Here is an 18,280-nt window from a genome sequence, read left to right as displayed (position 1 = left end):
AAAAAAAATGGGCTGCTGGGGGATGGATTTAACCTGGGTCAGCCCTGCTGGGGTCAAGCAGTGCCCCCAGCCCGGGTGCTGGGCTCGGGCAGCTCCTGCCCTGGCGATGGCCGCGATGCCCCGCGAAGCCCCGGCTGGCTGCGGCTCGAGGAAACGCGGCGCGCTTCAGAGTTTCCCCTCCTTGGAAGCCACAATTAAAACTATTTTAAAAGAAAACAAACATTTCTCATCAAAATGTCCGTCTTTTCTTTTCCTGGCCCGCAGCCTGCAGCCAAAGATCTCGTCGCAGGCCAAGTCTGCTCCGCAGCAGCGCTTCCCCAAAGCCTCCCCCGGACACCGAGGATCCACCCAGGTGGGACCTGGAGCTTCGGTCGCGCTTGGTGATCAGCCCCTGGCAGCTTTGCACCTTGTGCATCAGGTAGGAAAGGTGGTTTTTGGTTTTTTTTTGGGAGGAGGGGATGCTCCTGGATCGCCGCAGGTTCTGTGTTTCAGGATGGGAGCAAGCTCCTGGCTTTTTGCAGAAGTGGTGCCGGGGCTGTGCCCCCCTGCTGGCACTCACGCACCTTTTTTCGGCAGCAGCACACATTCTGCACCGCTGGGCAGCAGCTGAGAGCCTCCAGGAGGGCAGCGCTGCTGCCACCATCAGAGCAGAGGCTGTGGTTTTAATTACTGAGCTGCGCGGAGCAGAACGGGCAAACGAGACCACAGGGAGAAAGGCAGCGGGCACTTTCCTCGCCCGGCTGCCCCCGGGTGGTGCAGGGTGCACCGAGACCAGACAGCCTATGTTGTCCCTCGTCCTGGAGCACTGCACCACTGCCAGGGCATCCCCTGGTCCTCAGCCACCCATGAGGATGCTCCTCGTTCCTTTTCCATTTGCCCAGCATTTTACCAAAGACTCTTTGGCTAAAACCTTGAATTTCAGCGAGCAGGGTGCCAGGGGGGCACCCATGGGTGCTGCATCCCGCAGGGCACGCACCCACACCGCTCCTGGCACCGGGACCATCAGCCCTCACCCGCACTCGCAGAGGCAGATCCTGAAACAGTAATTACAGCGTTAATTACAGCTGCAATAACACCTCTCCTCGGGCTGGGAGCTGCCTGCAGAGGCTCTCCAAAAGCCATAAAAACCTGATGCAATCGCCCGGCTTCGGTTTGGGTGCTCTTTGGGGATTTTTCCTCCTCCAGTGCTGAGCTGCAAACCCTGCCGGGGCTCTGCCCGCCCCATCCCCAGCCGGATTCACAGCCAGCACGGGGTGGGTTGTAAAAACACCCGAGCCTGACAGATAGTTATCAGCCAGGAAGCACATCTGGTGCCCAAATTTGATGTACGAAGTGCTGGGAGATGCTCGGGTGGCTTGGCCAGAGCCAGGAGCCCCGGGGAGGGGACGGATCCATCCAGGTCCTGTGCCCCGAGCACCCTCAGCACTGCCCCCACCACGCACAGGGTCACCGCATCCTCTCCATCCCTCCAGTCCTGGCACTTCTTTAAGCTGCAATCCCACACGATATTGTTCCAAAAGCTGAATTTGTGTTGATTCCCCGTGGCAGGGCCATGGATGAGGTCCCTGGCATTGGCCGTCGTGGGGTGAGGACACAGCTGGGGGCAGCGGCAGCTCCTGCTGCTCCCGTTTCAGCACTTTGTGCCCACAGCCCGGAGCTGGAGGCTGGCAGCTTTACCAGAAGCAGCCTCAACTCAGCATTTATCACAGATGAGCAGCCAGGGGAACTCAGCCCAGCACGGGCAGGATCAGGGCTCCCCAGGAGGCAGCACCACGGCCCCAAAATCAGGGCAGAGGGACGGGGCTGAGCCCAGGTGTCCCAGGACAGGGATGGGGGACGATGCCCGGAGAGGACACCCTGCTCCATCCCACAGGGACAGCAGAGCTGTGCCCCAGCAAACCTCCAGCTGAGCCTCTCCTCTGCCTGCTGAGGTCAAGCTGTTTATAACAAGGGCTGTTTCCCCTGCTTTAAGCTTTTTCTCATGGAAATAAAAGAGGAGCAAAGGTTTGTGCTAGACAGAGGAGGGAGAGGAGTGGAGGACAAAACCCACCTGAGCGCAGCGAGTTCCCACCCGGATGAGGTCAGAGCTTTTGGAGAAGCCATACGGCCCCTTCCTATTTTGACCTACATCCACGTATCTTGGGGAAAAAAAAAGTAATAATAATAATAATTAAAAAAAAAGCGTTTTTCTACCCCCAAAAAATCAAGTAAGCATGAAGTGCTTGCCTGGAAAAATGTCCCCTTGGTCGCCTGTGCCAGTGGCCCATGTGTGAACAGGGGGAGACGGAGAGGGGGCACGGCAACGCGCTGGGACCTCGATTTTCTGCCCGTCCAAACGTGCTTTGTTTATGGTGCCAGGGAAAGGAGCAGAAACGTGCCTGTGACACCGCCATCCCCCCGGGGAGCCGCGCTGCCCACCCCTCGGCTGCTCGGTGCCAGCCCCGTTGAGGCGCTGCCATCCCCGGCGAAGCGTCCCGGCAGCGCCGCCTCCGCGCGGCCCCATCCAACGCCCGGCTCGCGGCCCCACACATCTGGCTGAAAGCTGTGCAGGCTGCCCTCGCTGTGAGGACACCGGCCCGGATGCGCATCCCTCCCGGGGAGATTCCCCGTCCCCAGCCAGGCTCCTCTCCTCCTGGCATCGTCCCCGCGCCAGCAGCGGGACGCACGTGGGCACTGCCGGGGATGGGGGAAAGGGGATGGGGTGTAAAGGGATGGGAGGTAAAGGGATGGAGGTAAAGGGATGGATGTAAGGGGATGGGATGTAAGGGGATGGGAGGTAAAGGGGTGGATGTAAAGGGCTGGGGTGTAAAAGGATGGAGGTAAGGGGCTGGGATGGGAGGTAAAGGGCTGGGTTGTAAAGGGATCGATCTAAGGGGATGGGATGTAAGAGGATGGGATGTAAAGGGTTGGGGTGTAAGGGGCTGGGATATAAAGGGCTGGGACACAAAGGGCTGTAAAGCTCCTCCTGCCCTCTCTGGGCACTGCCACAGCCGCTGGAGCTCTGCAAATTCCAACTCTGACACCCCGAGCACACGGAGCCCCAGCCCAGCACGGGGTCAGGATGCGGCTCCGTGAAGGGACCAGGCTGGGCGATGCAGGATCCGTCCCCTCCCGTCACTGGGATGGGGTCCTCGGGGTGCTCCCCGTGTCCCTCCTCACCCCTTGTCTCCCCTGCTCACTTCCCATCGTCACCCCAAACACCGCGTGGAAATAAAAAGGGGCCGCAAGCTGCCTCTCCTCCTGCCAGGTTACATCTCTGGGCAGGAACCTCCGCGCTTCCCACAACGGCAACTTTCCCCTCCGCGCTCTGTGTCCAGGGGTCAGGGCTGGCACCACATCAAAGCGGAGGGGATTCAATAACCTGGAGCCGCGGAGAGGCTCCGGTCCAACCCCAGCCATGTTCGGGCTTTTATTGATGCAGCATGCCTTTCCCCATTTGTTTCCCATAAAGAGCACATGGGAATATTTAGGAGCTCTCGGGCCCAGCTTTTTGCATACTCTCCCCCGTCTACAGTGAGCCGCTCGGTAGTAGACACTTTTAATTTACTTAATGCAATTTTTGATTTTTGCTCTTCCGGAGGCTCTGGGCTGCTTTTGACCCAGCCGCCCCAGCAAATTACTGCACGGCTTTAGAAATTTTTTTTGGGGGGGGCCAAGCGTGGGTGCTGAGGGAGGAAAGATGACCTGGAGTGAGCCCTGGGGCACAAAACACCCCCTTTTGGGTGCAAAATATCCCCCTTTGGGTACACAGTGTCCCCTTTTGGGTGCAAAATATCCCCTTTTGGGCTCAAGGAGTCAGGGGAGCCGTGGCTGAGGGGTCCCCCCCAGCCCCAGAGCAGCCCAGGGGACGGGGTCCCAGTGACAGCCCCCTGCCAGAGGTTGTTTTGGGAGACTTGGGTGCTTTTTGGGGCTGTTTGGGACTGTTCTTCTGGCAAGGCTCAGTGGTTGTATGGTGCCTGGGTGCTCCTCTTGCCTGGTGCCTGGCACTAAGGATTTGCTGCCCCTCGGTGCCAAACTCCGGCCACCTTCATCTCCCCCCATCCATGGTGGGGTTGGGGGCAGCACAGGTGACCCCAAACGCCATCCCTAAACCCAGGGGGGCTCAGGGCTGACCCCCGGCATGGTTAAACCCATGCTTAAACGCAGCACGGAGGGCCCCAGGGCTGCTGCTGCACAGCTGCCTCTGCCACGAGCCAGGCAGGAGCCGGAGCTGGCGAGCTCTCAGCACCCTCTGCCGGCTCCACCGCCCGGCCCCGGCCTCTCCTGCTCGGGAAGGAGCAGGGCTCAGACCTCCAGCACCACGCTGCTCTGCTCTGACCCCATGTTCAGCACCCGCTGCCACGGCACTGACAAGGAGAAGAGCCCTAAACCCCAACCTGCTGGGTGCTAACGCAGAGCAGCACCCAAAGCCGGCAGTGATTTTGCTGCTCGCCCCACCGAGCCGCTCTCTGCCGTTGTATTATTCCCCAAAAATCCATCCTGAACCCCTCCAGCTGCTGGCAGGAGCCCCGCGGGTGCCCAGTGCCTGGGGCTGAGCTGAACACAGTGAATGCTGCCGGGCTGCCCTGTCCCCTGCAGGCTCCTCAGCAGCGTTTGTACGGCTGAGATGACCAAGGAGGGCTCAGACCCTGCTCCTGGAGAGCCAGCAGCTCCCACTCAGCACCCCAAGGCTGGCCACAAGGCTGGAGCAGCACCCACACCCAGCGAGCACAGGAGCAGGGCACAGCCGCCTCCTCCTGAGATGCTTTTTTCCCCGCCGTGCATGACCACAAAAAGCATTTCTGAGCTGCAGAAGCCGCCCGCGGGCTGACAGCAGAGGCTCTGCTAACGTGCGCGCCCGGCTATTCAGCGGGCAGAAAAAGGCCGCTGCTCAAACAAGCAAACATTGACTGTCTGGTTTCCCAGCGCTGCCCCCGAGCACCAGCCCCAATCCCAGCCCCTCCGTGCGCTGAATATCGCCGAATATCAGGCAGGTTCCCTTCGGGCAGCAGCTTGCACACGGGCCAGCAGCCAGACATTCTTCGGGCCGCGCTCCCGTCGCCCTGCCAGCCCCAGCGCTGCCCGCAGCCCCCAGCCTCACCAAAAAGCAGCAGGGAGAAAGCAGAGCTGACACCGGGCTTCTTTTAATGCAGTCGCTTTTAAAATGCAGCCTTAAAATGACTTGTAACAGCCAACAATGGGGAACAACTGATGGTTTGCGCCTCTGTGACCACGTGGCGCCTCCAAAACCCGTTAGCCACAGCCACTCGTCGATGAAACTCCTCTGGGCAAATCCACACGGTTTGGGGAGTGATCAATCCACACAACTCAGCGCTCACCTGGAGAACCTCAGCACCCAGCAGCACAAATCTCACCTTTCTCTCACACCTTACACTTGGGCACAAACCCACACAGAGGTGCCTGGCCTCTCAGTTAGCTCCCGTGGAAGGCAGAGCTTCAGCTTCAGGCCGCCAGTTGTGTGATTTGTGCCTTCATGCTATGTAAAGTGGCTCAAGAATTGAACGTCTGACTCGAATAGGATGGCAGAGGAAAGTTGGTTTTCCAGTGACTCACTTTTTGGAGGGTAACCCCACTTTGTGTGTTTATTGTACAGAGCAGGTGTCACAGACTGCCGCAGTTTGCCAACTCACTCCCCACGGGGAATTCTGTTTTAGCCTAAACGTCTGGGTAAGAATACACCCCAGCAGCTCCTCCACACCATGCGGTGTTTATACATCACACAGGAGAGGAAGCTCGCTTGCTGAAACGCATTTAATACCTTCCAGTTGTAAGCCTGGGTGTCTGGTTCTGCACGCTCAGCACACAGCCCCAGGCTGTAGGGCACCAGGGGCATTACAGCTGCTCCTTCTTTCCCTATTTAAAATATTCAGTGGTTTTCCCCGACAATTTACTGGTCCTGCCCTTCCACGAGGGGAGTTGTGGGACTACAAAGTCCCATCAGGGAACGGCATTGCTGAGGCTGCTTCCAAAAGTGCTGCTGGGGGGAGGGAACGAGGCCACGTGGACCCCCTGAAGCTGTGGGTGCTGCGTGATGCCACTGCTCTCAGGGAAAAGGAGCTTCCCGAGAGGGTGCTGTGCACGCAAACAGCTCTCCCACAGCACCCCTTGTATCAAGCTTGCATTTTACTCCTAACTTCAGAATCAAGAAGCCAGTTTGCTCTACAGAAATGCTATGCACTTGTCTCCAGGTGAATTTTAAACACCTCTTTTTAAGGACAGCATTAACAGTAAATCAGGAGGCTCTTACAACTCAGTCTCCAATTCCCGTTGTAAAACTTGGGCTCAAATTTGGACAGCCTGGAGCTCTTTTAGGGTTGGAGCAGTAGTTCTTGCACAACCAAACGTGACAAATTAGAAACTGAGCGTAGAAAGATTTCCCAGGGGAATATGAAAATGACATCACCTTATGAAAAAGCTTCAGAATGAACCTGTGAAACGAACAGCAACCAGACAACTGTCTTCTACAGGAGATGGAAGTAACAGTAGAAGAATATAACAACATCTTAAACAGTCAGTGAGTCAGTCTGAATGTACAGGGGCACTAGATCCCTACAGATCTGTGGTGAAAGCTAACGGCCAAAACCAGCTGGTCCGCCCCCAGTCCCCAAGGGAGACTGGGCGGCGTCTCACTCCTCGCCAGCTGGCAGATTGTCTTCAATCCTCCTGATGAACTTCATTCGGATTTCTGTGACGCTGTCCCCTTTCAGCGTGTCCTGGACAAACTTCACATCCACGGCCATCTGAACCTAGGAGAGGCGAGAGAGAAGAAGAGCTGTTATCTCCCTTCCACCAGCAGCTTCCCAGCTGACCCTGAAGCCTCTGAGGAGGCGACGTGCACTGCAGAGCTCCAGGGAAGCACTCATTAGTTTGAGGATCGCATCCTCCTCGCACATCGCAGCCTTTGGTGGGCAGCAGGCACCTTGCCTAGACAAACAAACGTCCCACAGAGCAACCCGGACTCCCTTCAGAGATCAGAGGCCAATTAACACCATCACTCGGGGCGACACGCCCTGCTGCTCCGTGCATGTTCCTCAAAACTCACAGCTAAGCAGGATAATCAAGCCTGCACAGACTCCTACATTGGAGACACAGCTGTTGTCTTGCTCCAGCGACTTCCCACAGCAGCTACAAAAAGAGGATTTTGAAGTTTCTTAAAAATTCAAGGAGCTATTAGTGTGTGTACGTAAGATGAAGGGGCTTGCTGAGAACTTCTGGGGCTCTAAGCTGCCACATGCAACAGCAACCAAGCACTCCTGTAGCTTTGCTCTTCTCCTTAGAATTGATTTCAGGTCCAAACCAAACACAGAAGTCACAAGCACAGACTAGACATTAAAGCATCTGCTGACACCTCGATTGTTTGTGTTTACATCTCACTGGAACAGAGACGTTGGCTCACCATTTCCAGGGCACCCCGCAGCACTCCACAGAGAAGGTTGGAATAGATGAGAGTCGAGTGGTTGTCAGGGAGCTCCACGAAGTCCACCAAGGGGTTGTTTTCCAAGATCAGGGAGAACTCGTCACCGCCAGGACTCCAGTTGGTGATGCTGGGAGTGATGCCCAGGTACATTTTGAATGCTATCTGTTACGGCAAACAGAACACAAACAAGAACGTGAGCCACGAAGTAACGGCACCGCTTTAATCTCTGTCAGACACTGAAGGGTTCTGAGAACACCACTCCTTTCTCCCAGTTACCACAGGTCAGCAGAATTTAGGGATCTAACTCTGTCTTTTTCCTCCCCAAAATCTCAAACTCTCAGCACAGTTCTGTGAGTAGCAAACACTCCCTCCTCACATGCAAAACCAAAGGATATAAGAGGGCCTCCTCATGGAAAGATGTCCACGGGCAGCCCCTAAATTAGAATTTTTGGGTTCTGGACATGCTCTGCTTTGTTTTCAAGGGACAACAGATGAGGTACAAACTGGCATCAAGGTGGCTATTTAAATTCAGCTATTGGGTAGCTACCAAACACATTTCGGAATGTATTTCTCACCATCCACCTTCTGGCTCTGTACTAGAATCCTATTTAAACTCTTATATGAGAGCACAACAACCCAACAAAGCTGTGCTTTCCGTTACCTTTGCAATAACATCTGCAGTTTCACGGAAATCATGGCATCTTCCCACGTTGGACCGGGCCAGAAAGTCTTCTATCAGCCGAACACCTATGTTGTAACCCCTGTGAGCACACAGAAAAGCAACAAGCTGCAGATTAAAGATTACATCTTTAAAAAAGCAACTCATATTTATAGGAATATTTATAAAAGACAGGACTGGAGGGAAGAAACTTCAATCTGGGAGGTACCAGTATTAAATACAAATCGGTCTGCCACATTTTTACTCTCAGAGCAGCACACAGAGGTGTGCCCACTGCCATCTGGAGCTCCCTGCTGCCGCAGATCCACTCACATTTTGTCGAGCTGCTTGTTGACGTCCTCATCGTTCTCGTAGTCCTTGCACAGCTGGGTGACCAGAGCGCCGTACGTCAGCGTGAAGAGCTCCGAGTTCTAGGTAGAGGTAAAAGGGGTTTAGCTCAAGCTGAAAAGAAAACCGACAGCACTGCTGCCTCTGCGTCCAGCGCTGCTTCGGGTGGCCTGGAGAGGGGGAACAGAAACCTGCTGCCTCAGAGGTATTTGCTGCTAATAGGAGAGGTCTCAGTTCGTGTTTTGGCAAGGCAACTTTGGCCTCTTTGGGAAGAGAAATGCTCGTTCGCCTTGGGACAACCCAGCACTTTTGTTCTCTCCCTCTCTCCACACCCAGCACTCCCATCAACACGGCCCAGACCTGGCCTGAAGAGGCAAACCAAGCGGCTCTTTGCACTCCAGCCATTCCTGGCAAGTCCTGTGAGCTGCATCTCCCTGCCTCAGCCAGCACACCCCAGGGAATTGGAACAACACCCCCTGGTCGCATCACATCCCTTGCCAAGGACCTGAAGTTGTTTCAGGCAGTGACCTCCAGGTGAAGGGGGCTGTGGCTCAAACCGTGCCTCTTATCTGCGTTGAGAAATGAACTGCAAACGGCCAGCATCCTGAGGCCCAGCTTTTTGTCCTTTCAATGGGACAAAACACGCTCATCCACCTGCAGATAGGATTACACTCTGCTGCCAGGAGGAGGTGATGCACATCTGACCCCCAGTCAGATCATTAAGTTATCTAGGCACCTCATTTAGATTCAAATCAGCTCCTCTGAGCCAAAACAGGAACAGCACGGGGTGTTTCAGGGCAGGTCAGCAGATGTGCTGCACACATCCACTTTCTGTGCCTGGCTAGGATCTGAATTACTTGCGCCTGCTTTGCACAGACTTGCAGAAAACACAATGGGAGTGTGTCTCCTCTCGCAGCCGCCACCACCACAGCTCCTGCGTGTCACCGCACATTCTCTCACTTTCTCGGGAGCCAGTAAGCCAGACCAGTGGTTACACAGCTGCAAAACAAAGGCTACAACAGGCTTTAGCTTTTCACAGAGCCCAAAAGGAGCGTTTGGGGGCAAACAAGCCATCGTCTTTCAGCTGTTAGCTCTGCTTTGGGTTTTAGCAATCAGAAACAGTACAGAAAGTCTAAGCTCAGAGTAAAAGCCTCTCACCTACCATGAGATGCATAGATGCAGAAGGTGAAATGAATGGCAAATACCAATACTACAGAATGAAAGCAGCGGGCAGGCAGAAAGGAAGGGAAAAGAGACAACATCAGAGTTAAGTGACAACACTGATCCCACTTCATTCCGAACAAGTTCACACAGAGACAAACAGGAGGGGGAATCGCTCCCAAACTGCAACAGTCAACAAAGAGAAACTGGGTTTGTTAGGAGGGATGGGGAATTCCATCTTGTCACTGTGACTCACGAGGTCAGCAGCAATCAGCTACCAAAAGACTTTAAGCACCCGAAAAGAACCTGCCAGGTTCTGGCTATTTGTGCTTAACTTTGGATCTAGAAGAACTGAAAACTTATTTTTGTTATTTGTTTGTTTTTTTACTTACAATTCGGCCTTCGTCTTGAAAAGATTGCTTAAGTTCATGTTACTCAGGAATGACAAGGTGGAAGTCTCCTTGAACTCAGCTGGAAGAGTCAGACATTTGGCAGAGAAATTTAACAAGCATGCAAAGAAGGGCACATTATTTGAGGGATATGAATAATTTTAGTAAGGACGGGGCTTGGCAGCTGGAGAGAGTAGGAGTGAGTGGATGGAGAAGTGCAGTGTTACCAGCCCCAGCTGTTACCAGTTACTGCACAAAGCCACGAAGCCATTGCTGTCAGTGCCCCTGTGTTAGTGCTGCAATTTAGGAAACTTTCAAGTGTTGTAACATGGAAAACTTCTGAATTCGTATTTGTAACTAACTCTCCATTTCCAGTCAATCTGGAGGAATTCAAGTGCCTGAAACCTTTCCCTTATTTATATTTTTCACGCTGCAGTTCAGTGAATAGTCTGAGGGGTTTATAAAGGTTCTGTGGTTACAGAAGGGCCAGAATCCTCATGGAAGAGCAGAGCTCCTTAAATACAAACTGCTGCCCCCCAGAAAGTGCTGTCAGGGTGGGGATGGGCAGGAGCTGGGCCAGGCCCTGCTCAGCACCCACCTGGGGGCTGCCACTGACACCCCTGAGGTGGAACATGCAAAGAGCAGGGAAAAAATAGGTTCAATGCTTGCAGCTGAATGTAGAAATCTAGGATCGTGAGGGTTGGAAAAGACTTTCAGGATCATCTGGTCCAACCCCCACTGTCACCCCCTGCCCCTGTCCCCCAGCACCATGTCCAACCTCTCCCTGAACACCCCCAGGGACGGGGACTCCACCACCTCCCTGGGCAACCCGTCCCAACGCCTGAGCGCTCTTGCTGAGGAGAAATGTCTCCTCATTTCCAGCCTGAACCTCCCCTGGCACAACTCGAGGCCGTTCCCTCTGCTCCTGGCACAGTTCCCTGTGAGCAGAGGCCGCCCCCAGCCCCCACCCCTCACCCTCACCAGGCCTCAGCCAGCCCAATTACCCCACCTGCTCCATCCCCGAGCTAATTACCGCCCCCACACTAATCACTACCCCAGCCCCAACCCCTGCCCGTGCCCTCCTTGCCCCGCCGTTACCATTTTCTTGCTCTCGGTGCCGCGGCCGGCCTGGCGCGACATCCTGCCCGGCTCGGCCCTGCCCGGCCCTGCCCGCTGCCTCACCCGGCCTCCCGCGCAAAGCACCACGGGACTCGTAGTCCGCGCCGCGCCTTCCCTCCGCGCCCAGCGCCGCGCGGCGAACTACGAGCCCCAGAATGCAACGCGGCAGCGCCGCGCGCGCATGGAGGTGAGGGGTGTGGAAGGGAGGGGAGGGGGCGCTTCCCGGTATTCTCGACGCGTCACGTGATGGTGAGGAGACTACAAATCCCGGCGTGCAACGCGCGGCAGCTGACTCCGCTCCCGGCAGGCGCCGGGGGCGGATGGGAGGGGAGGGTGCTGCGCGCCGCTGGGGGGCGCCCACGCGGGGCTTAATTACATTAATTAAGCGCAGAGAACGCCCCGTGCGCGGGCGGTGGGGACGCGGCGGGGTGGGGGTGCTGCTCCTGCACCGGGAGGCCCCTGCAGTGCGCTGTGTGCCTCCCCCAGGAGGGAGTTCAGTGTTTTTGGTGGGGTATCAGCCACGGTGCGCTCAGCTTTTGGGGCTTCCCTGGCCCAAAATGAGCCAAAATCGGTGAAATACACATTGCACATGATCAGACTCCCTATTTACACGTTCCCTAGTTTGTCTGGTTTTTCCCATATACACATTCCCTGTTCTTTATGGGAACCAGGGGCTGCCACCCTATTTCCTTGGCTGAGGGGAACCCAGCAGCAGCAGCGGTGTCGTTCGGGGGCTTCCCAATATTTCGGCCCCCCCAGAGCACGGCTGCTTCCCTCGGTGGCCCTACTGGGAGCACCCGGGCCCAGCAGCTGGGGACAGGAGCAGAATTGGCGCCTGCACCCAGAGCCCCTTGTGCTCCTCGGGTGCCCCCTGAGACACAGCCCCTAAATCGCACCCCCCGTGGCTCTCCCCGTTCCCTTCCCAACCTCTCCCAGAGCCCCAGACCCCGCTCTGCTCCTGCTGCAGGGCCGCCAGCCTCTCGCTCCGCCCTGCCAGGGGCCGTGAGCACCGGAACGGGGCTGAACCCCTGCGCCCGCAGCAAGCCGAAAGCCATGGCGCAGCGAGCCGCAGCCCCCCGCACCTCATCCCGGGGGGCTCCCTCCCTGCTCCGTCCCATCCCGGCACGTCCCAGGGCGGCGTTAGCAGGGCTCGGAGCCGCCGCGGTGCTGCTGTGCGTGGTGCTGGGCCCCGAGCCGAGCGAGGCTGAGCCCTTCCCTTTCCGAGACCCAACGCTGCCCTGGCACCGCCGCCTCGAGGATCTGCTGGGCCGGCTGAGCCCCGCTGAGATGGTGCTGCAGGTGAGGGCACGGCGGGGGGCGGTGGGCACGGCCCCCAGCCCTCGCTCAGCCCCTCTGGCCCACAGGTAGCCAGGGGGGGAGCTTTGGGGAACGGCCCCGCGCCCCCCATCCCGCGCCTGGGCATCGCGCCCTACAACTGGAACACCGAGTGCCTGCGGGGCGACGCGGAGGCGCCCGGGTGGGCCACGGCTTTCCCCCAAGCCCTGGGGCTGGCCGCTGCTTTCAGGTACCGGGGGGGTGCTGGAACCTAATAGGGGATGGGGACACAGCTTGCTGATGTGTCCTGACCCCCCTCCTTGTGCTCTGCCCGCAGCCCCGAGCTCGTGTACCGGGTGGCCAACGCCACCGCCACCGAGGTGCGCGCCAAGCACAACCACTTCGCTGCCACCGGCCGCTACGACGACCACACGGGGCTCAGCTGCTTCAGCCCCGTGCTCAACATCATGAGGCACCCGCTGTGGGGCAGGAACCAGGTGCCGGGGTGGGCAGAGGGGGTGATGAGCTCCGGGGGAGGTGGGGGCAGGATTTGGGCACCCAGGGCTGTGCCGCAGCAGCTCCGCGGGCGCTGGTGTGAGGGTGGGGAGGATGGGAAAGGGTCCCCAGGGGGAAGCATGGAGGGGACAGAGGTGACCGGGGCCTCGTTTCGCCCCTCGGCCAGGAAACCTACGGGGAGGACCCGTTCCTGAGCGGGGAGCTGGCGGCGAGCTTCGTGCAGGGGCTGCAGGGCCGGCACCCGCGCTACATCAAGGCCAGCGCCGGCTGCAAGCACTTCAGCGTGCACGGGGGCCCCGAGAACATCCCCGTCTCCAGGCTCAGCTTCGATGCCAAGGTGAGGGCGGCGGGGGGCACGGGATGGACGGCGGGCGGCCCCCCACCCGTGGGTGCTGAGCCCGTCTGCGCCGCAGGTGCTGGAGCGGGACTGGCGCACCACCTTCCTGCCCCAGTTCCAGGCGTGCGTGCGCGCCGGGTCCTACAGCTTCATGTGCAGCTATAACAGGTACGGAGCGTGTCGTGGGGCTCGGGGGGGGGGCTGCACGGGGAGGTGTGTGCCCCCCCCCCCGTTGGTGTTGTCCCCATCAGGATCAACGGCGTTCCCGCCTGCGCCAACAAGAAGCTGCTGACGGACATCCTGCGGGGCGAGTGGGGCTTCGAGGGCTACGTGGTGAGCGACGAGGGAGCCGTGGAGCTCATCATGCTGGGGCACCACTACACCCGCAGCTTCCTGGAGACGGCCGTCGGTGAGCAAATTGGGGACGGGCAGGGGGACCCCGGGTTCCTCGCAGCCCTGACCGTTGATCTCCCTTCCCTGCGGCGCGGCAGCGTCGGTGAACGCCGGCTGCAACCTGGAGCTGTCCTACGGGATGAGGAACAACGTCTTCATGCACATCCCCCAGGCCCTGGCCGCGGGCAACATCACGCTGGAGGTCAGCGGGAGGGAGCCGGGGGCTGCTGCGGGCTCCGGCTGCCCCGTGCCGAGAGCGGGGCTGAGGTTTTGGCACCTTGCAGACGCTGCGCGCCAGGGTGCGGCCCCTCTTCTACACGCGGCTGCGGCTGGGGGAGTTCGACCCCCCGGCCATGAACCCTTACAGCTCCCTGGACCTCAGCGTGGTGCAGAGCCCGGAGCACCGCAACCTTTCTCTGGAAGCTGCCCTCAAGAGCTTTGTGCTGCTGAAGAACCAGCGGGGCACCCTGCCCCTGCGCGCCCGCGACCTCCCCGGCAAGCGCCTGGCGGTGAGATCCGGGGCTGCCAGCTCCGTGTCCCCCCCCCGCGCTGTCCCCATTTTTGGGGAGCCTCGGGCTGCGTGGCAGGGGGCTGCGGGTGCCCGTCCTCACCCCCTGTGCCCCCCGCAGGTGGTGGGCCCCTTCGCCGATAATCCCCGGGTGCTTTTTGGGGACTACGCGCCGGTGCCGGAGCCGCGGCACGTCTACACGCCCCGGTGAGCCTGCGCTGCTGGACACCCCCCGGGACGGCTCTGCCCTTCCTTAGGGCCAGGGGGGGGACCGTCCCTGCTGTCCCCTGACCCCGCTGTCCCCTGGAGCAGGAGGGGGCTGCAGATGCTGCCGGCCAACGTCAGCTTTGCGGCGGGGTGCCAGCAGCCGCGGTGCCAGCGGTACTCGCGGGCAGAGGTGGAGGAGGCGGTGCGGGGAGCCGACGTGGTGCTGGTGTGCCTGGGGACAGGTAAAGGGGGGAGCAGAAGGCACGGGCGCAGCCCCTGGGGGGACCACACGGGGTGTAAGGGGCTCGTCCCTTGGCTCCCGGCGCAGGGATAGATGTGGAGACGGAGGCGAAGGACCGGAGGGATTTGGAGCTGCCAGGCCACCAGCTGGAGCTGCTGCAGGACGCCGTGCGGGCAGGTGGGGCTCTGCGGGGGCTGGGGGCTGTCCCAGAGGCAGGGGCAGCAGGGTGAGGACAAGGAAAAAGGGACCCAGCACCGTGCTAGCCGGGTCCTACGCGTGCTCCATCCCGTGGAGCTGACGTGGCACGGGGCTGGTGGTAACACCCCGCGTCACCGCAGCCGCCGGGCGCCCCCTCATCCTGCTGCTCTTCAACGCGGGGCCCCTGAACGTGAGCTGGGCGCAGGGGCACGACGGCGTGGGGGCCATCCTGGCCTGCTTCTTCCCCGCCCAGGCCACCGGGCTGGCCATCGCCAAGGTCCTGCTGGGCGAGCAGGGGGCCAACCCCGCCGGCAGGCTGCCGGCCACGTGGCCAGCGGGCATGCACCAGGTAAGGGCAGGGCGAGCGGCCCCCCGCACCCCTCGGTGGTCCCGGGGCGAGGGGAGGGCTGTGGGGTGCCCCCTGCAGCCTTCACCCGATGCCCCCCGCTTCCCGCAGGTGCCCCCCATGGAGAACTACACCATGGAGGGGCGGACGTACCGCTACTACGGGCGGGAGGCCCCGCTCTACCCCTTTGGGTACGGGCTGTCCTACACCACCTTCCAGTACCGGGACCTGGTGCTGAGCCCCCCGGTGCTGCCCGTCTGCGCCAACCTCTCCGTGTCCGTGGTGCTGGAGAACACGGGGCAGCGGGACGGCGAGGAGGTGAGCGTGGCGGCCCTAAAGGGCACATATAGGGTTGGGGTCCCCTCTCCTGACCCCCTCTCCCTGTCCCTACAGGTGGTGCAGCTCTACCTGCGGTGGGAGCAGCCCTCGGTGCCGGTGCCCCGCTGGCAGCTGGTGGCTTTCCGCCGCGTGGCCGTGCCGGCCGGCCGGGTGACCAAGCTGTCCTTCGAGGTGCTGGCCGCCCAGCGTGCTGTATGGACGCGGCACTGGCAGCTGGAGCCCGGCACCTTCACCCTTTTTGCCGGTGGGCAGCAGCCGGGCCAGCGGACGCGGGCGCCCTCGGAGGTGCTGAGCGCGCGGTTCAGCGCCAGCGGGGCCGCGCGGCCGCTGAGCGAGTGTTAGGGGTGGGAAGGGGCAACGGGGATGGGGTCTGGGCACGGGGATGGGGTCTGGGCACGGAGAGGGATGGGTTCTGGGCATTGGGATGGGGTCTGGGTATTGGGATGGGGTCTGGGCACGGGGAGCAGGGGGAAGGAGGAGGCTGCTTGGACACGGGGAGCGCAGCGCGCTTATAATAAAGTGCCCAGCACCACTCCGGGAGGCTGTGTCGGGTCAGGATGGCTCGCTGCCCGGTGCTGCGTGGTGCTGCCACCCCCAGATCACCCTCCCCAAGGTTCGGAGCCCCCCCTGATTGCCCCGAGCTGCTGTGGGGTCAGAGCCACCACGGGGCTTGGCCGTTCCCACCGCTGCCTCTCCGTCCCCGCCGTGCTGCCCGCGTCCTGCTGAGTGCTCCTGGGGACGGATCCAGCCCTGCCCCCCCGAGTTGGGGGGACAAATTCCCCTCCTGTTCCCCCCCCCCTGGGCGCAGGGAATGTGCTGGAGCTCACCCAGGCGGCTCCGGGCAGCTATAAATAAATAGGGCCGGGGCGCACGTGGGGCCGGGCAGCCACAGGGCACGGGCAGGGTGCGGGGCTGCAGCCGTGCCCCCCCTCCCCAAAAACAGGGTCCAGGGGGGGATTTGGGCTCTCGTAGGGGTGGTGTTGTAGGATGGGGGCCCCTCGGCCCTGGAGCTGTGGGGCAGGAGGATGAGGTGGGGCCGGTGGGGAACGCGTGAGGCTGCCCGGCACCGGCACCATTACATCAGGGCACTAATTACAGATGCTGCCCGGGATAATTACAGAGCTGGGGTTAGGGCAGGGCAGGGCTCAGCCCGGCGCTGGCCCATTTATCACCTGCCCCCACGGGGCACCGGCTTTGGGGCTGGCTGCAGCGCCGACCCCATAGCGAGCAGCTCAAGGGGCCAGACCCTCGCCCTGGGGTTCCAGCCCTATAACTGGAGGGGGGGGCAGCAGGGAGGTTTTTTGGGGCCGGGGGCTCAGATCAGCCCTCGTGGCCACGGCACGGGGTGGGAGCAGCCTGGGGAGGGGGCAAAGTCCTGGGGTGTGGGGCAGAGGGGGCAGGAGGGTTGGGATGGGGCATCCGTGCAGCCCGGTGATGTCCCCCCCCTCAGCAGGGATTTATTTGCCCCCCTCCCCTCCCCGCTTGCCCCCAGCCTCCCCCAGCGCCGACGCACGCGCTGGCAGGGCAGCGGCCACGCAGCAGCTCTAATTACCTTAATTAATAACCCTTCGATCTGAGGGGAGCTCAGTGCCCCGCCGGCTTCCCCGCAGGCTGAGCCGCTCGGGATCGGGGCGTGGGGGGGGAGCTGGGGCTGAGAGGGGACAAACTGGGGGGGGCAGCCCCCTCCCCAAACCAGCCCTGGGGAGCGGGCGGGGGGCATTGCACCCCCTGCCAAGCACCTGGGGTGCACGGTTGGCTTTGGGGTTGGCTTTGGGGTTGGTTTTGGGGTTGGCTTTGGGGCTGGATTTGGGATTTGGGGTTGGATTTGGGGCTGTGCAGCGTGCTCGTGATGAGCTCATCGATTTTTCCATCAGCTCGGGCAGGGCGGCTGCTGCCAACACCCATGGGAGCGGGGGGGGGGGGGACACAAACCCAGCACCACACCAGGGCCTGAACCTCTGTGGTGGCCCCTTCCTTGCCGTGCCCCCGCTCCAGGCTGGTTTTGGGGTGCTGGGCACGGAGCACTGTCCCTGCCTGTTCCCCCTTGGGACGTGCAGGGCTGTGGCTCCACCAGGAAAAGGGTTTAGGGGCTGTCGGTGTAGGATGTGGGGTGGCCCTGGCCCCGCTCCCTGGGTCCCTCGTGCACCGTGCTGGGGGGCTCGGCTGTGCTCAGAGTGGGGCCGTTCCCCGTCCCCGTCCTGGTTTCACCTCTGGTTGTGGGTTCACCTGGTTGTGGGTTCACCTGGATGTGCTCCTGGGCTGCGTGCTCCCATCCCGTCCCATCCCGTCCCCGGAGGGCCCTGCGGCTCCCGGAGCCAGGCTTGGCCACGCAGCATTCCCCCGGCGGGGAGTCTGCTGCCAGCAGTTTCGGGGAAACCACAGCTCTGACCCGGCCAGGAGCCCGCAGCACAAAGCCCTGGGGCATTTTGGGGTGGTTTTGGGGTGGTTTTGGTGCACGTGGCCAAGTCAGAGGTGGCACAGAGCGGGGTCACCCTGTCCCCGCCGGAGGCTGCCAAGGTCTCCCTGCGCCCTGATCCCAAGGGTGCTCGGAGCTGGGTGTCCCCATGTGGCCCTCGTGCTCACCCCAAATTTATCCAGACCCCCTCCTGCCCCGCTCCCTGAGTCAGAGGAATGCATTTCCGGAGAGGAGGGCTGGGATTTGGGGAAACCTGTTTGCCGGGGAGGGGAGGAGGAGGAGGAGGGATGGCAGGGGATCTCCTGGCCCGCCGCTGACATCATCCCCAAAACAGGCGCTGCCTGCACGAACCCGAATCCTGCATCATCACAGCCCGTGCTCAGCAAGGTCCCTGCCTGCCCCGCTGCTTCTG

At 60.6% G+C, this 18,280-nt stretch overlaps 2 protein-coding genes across 3 annotated transcripts; one reads left to right on the top strand and one right to left on the bottom strand.

Moving 5' to 3' along the window:
• Nucleotides 1-5,107: 5,107 nt before the first annotated feature.
• Nucleotides 5,108-11,152, bottom strand: TRAPPC3 (trafficking protein particle complex 3). 2 transcript variants are annotated; one of them, XM_032202339.1, is made up of 6 exons: nucleotides 11,072-11,152; nucleotides 9,586-9,633; nucleotides 8,409-8,506; nucleotides 8,079-8,178; nucleotides 7,397-7,579; nucleotides 5,108-6,746 (listed from the first exon to the last, which is right to left on the bottom strand). In XM_032202339.1, the coding sequence occupies exons 1-6, from the start codon at nucleotides 11,111-11,113 to the stop codon at nucleotides 6,627-6,629; spliced, it is 591 nt and encodes a 196-aa protein (XP_032058230.1). In that variant the 5' UTR covers nucleotides 11,114-11,152; the 3' UTR covers nucleotides 5,108-6,626. The 2 variants fall into 2 exon arrangements, with proteins under 2 accessions (XP_032058230.1, XP_032058231.1); XM_032202340.1 differs by lacking the exon at nucleotides 9,586-9,633.
• A 993-nt stretch (nucleotides 11,153-12,145) lies between these two features.
• On the top strand, nucleotides 12,146-15,794 carry LOC116498084 (probable beta-D-xylosidase 2). Its single transcript, XM_032202306.1, has 14 exons — nucleotides 12,146-12,391; nucleotides 12,457-12,617; nucleotides 12,705-12,864; nucleotides 13,050-13,220; nucleotides 13,297-13,388; nucleotides 13,472-13,629; nucleotides 13,712-13,815; nucleotides 13,898-14,122; nucleotides 14,243-14,328; nucleotides 14,434-14,570; nucleotides 14,657-14,746; nucleotides 14,908-15,116; nucleotides 15,225-15,431; nucleotides 15,507-15,794. The coding sequence occupies exons 1-14, from the start codon at nucleotides 12,146-12,148 to the stop codon at nucleotides 15,792-15,794; spliced, it is 2,334 nt and encodes a 777-aa protein (XP_032058197.1).
• The last annotated feature ends 2,486 nt before the right edge of the window (nucleotides 15,795-18,280 follow it).

The sequence above is a fragment of the Aythya fuligula genome, chromosome 23 (assembly GCF_009819795.1).
Source record: "Aythya fuligula isolate bAytFul2 chromosome 23, bAytFul2.pri, whole genome shotgun sequence".
NCBI classification, from domain to species: domain Eukaryota; kingdom Metazoa; phylum Chordata; class Aves; order Anseriformes; family Anatidae; genus Aythya; species Aythya fuligula.
This window is presented reverse-complemented; position numbering and strand designations above follow the sequence as displayed.

Excerpts from the sequence above, each read along its gene's own strand:
- LOC116498084 (XM_032202306.1), top strand. The coding sequence starts at position 12,146 with ATGGCGCAGCGAGCCGCAGCCCCCCGCACCTCATCCCGGGGGGCTCCC. Across the intron at positions 12,618-12,704 it reads GGGCTGGCCGCTGCTTTCAG|CCCCGAGCTCGTGTACCGGG; the intron begins GTACCGGGGGGG and ends CTCTGCCCGCAG. Across the intron at positions 13,389-13,471 it reads TTCATGTGCAGCTATAACAG|GATCAACGGCGTTCCCGCCT; the intron begins GTACGGAGCGTG and ends TGTCCCCATCAG.
- TRAPPC3 (XM_032202339.1), bottom strand. The coding sequence starts at position 11,113 with ATGTCGCGCCAGGCCGGCCGCGGCACCGAGAGCAAGAAAATG. Across the intron at positions 9,634-11,071 it reads GCACCGAGAGCAAGAAAATG|TATTGGTATTTGCCATTCAT; the intron begins GTAACGGCGGGG and ends TTCATTCTGTAG. Across the intron at positions 7,580-8,078 it reads CTGCAGATGTTATTGCAAAG|ATAGCATTCAAAATGTACCT; the intron begins GTAACGGAAAGC and ends TTGCCGTAACAG.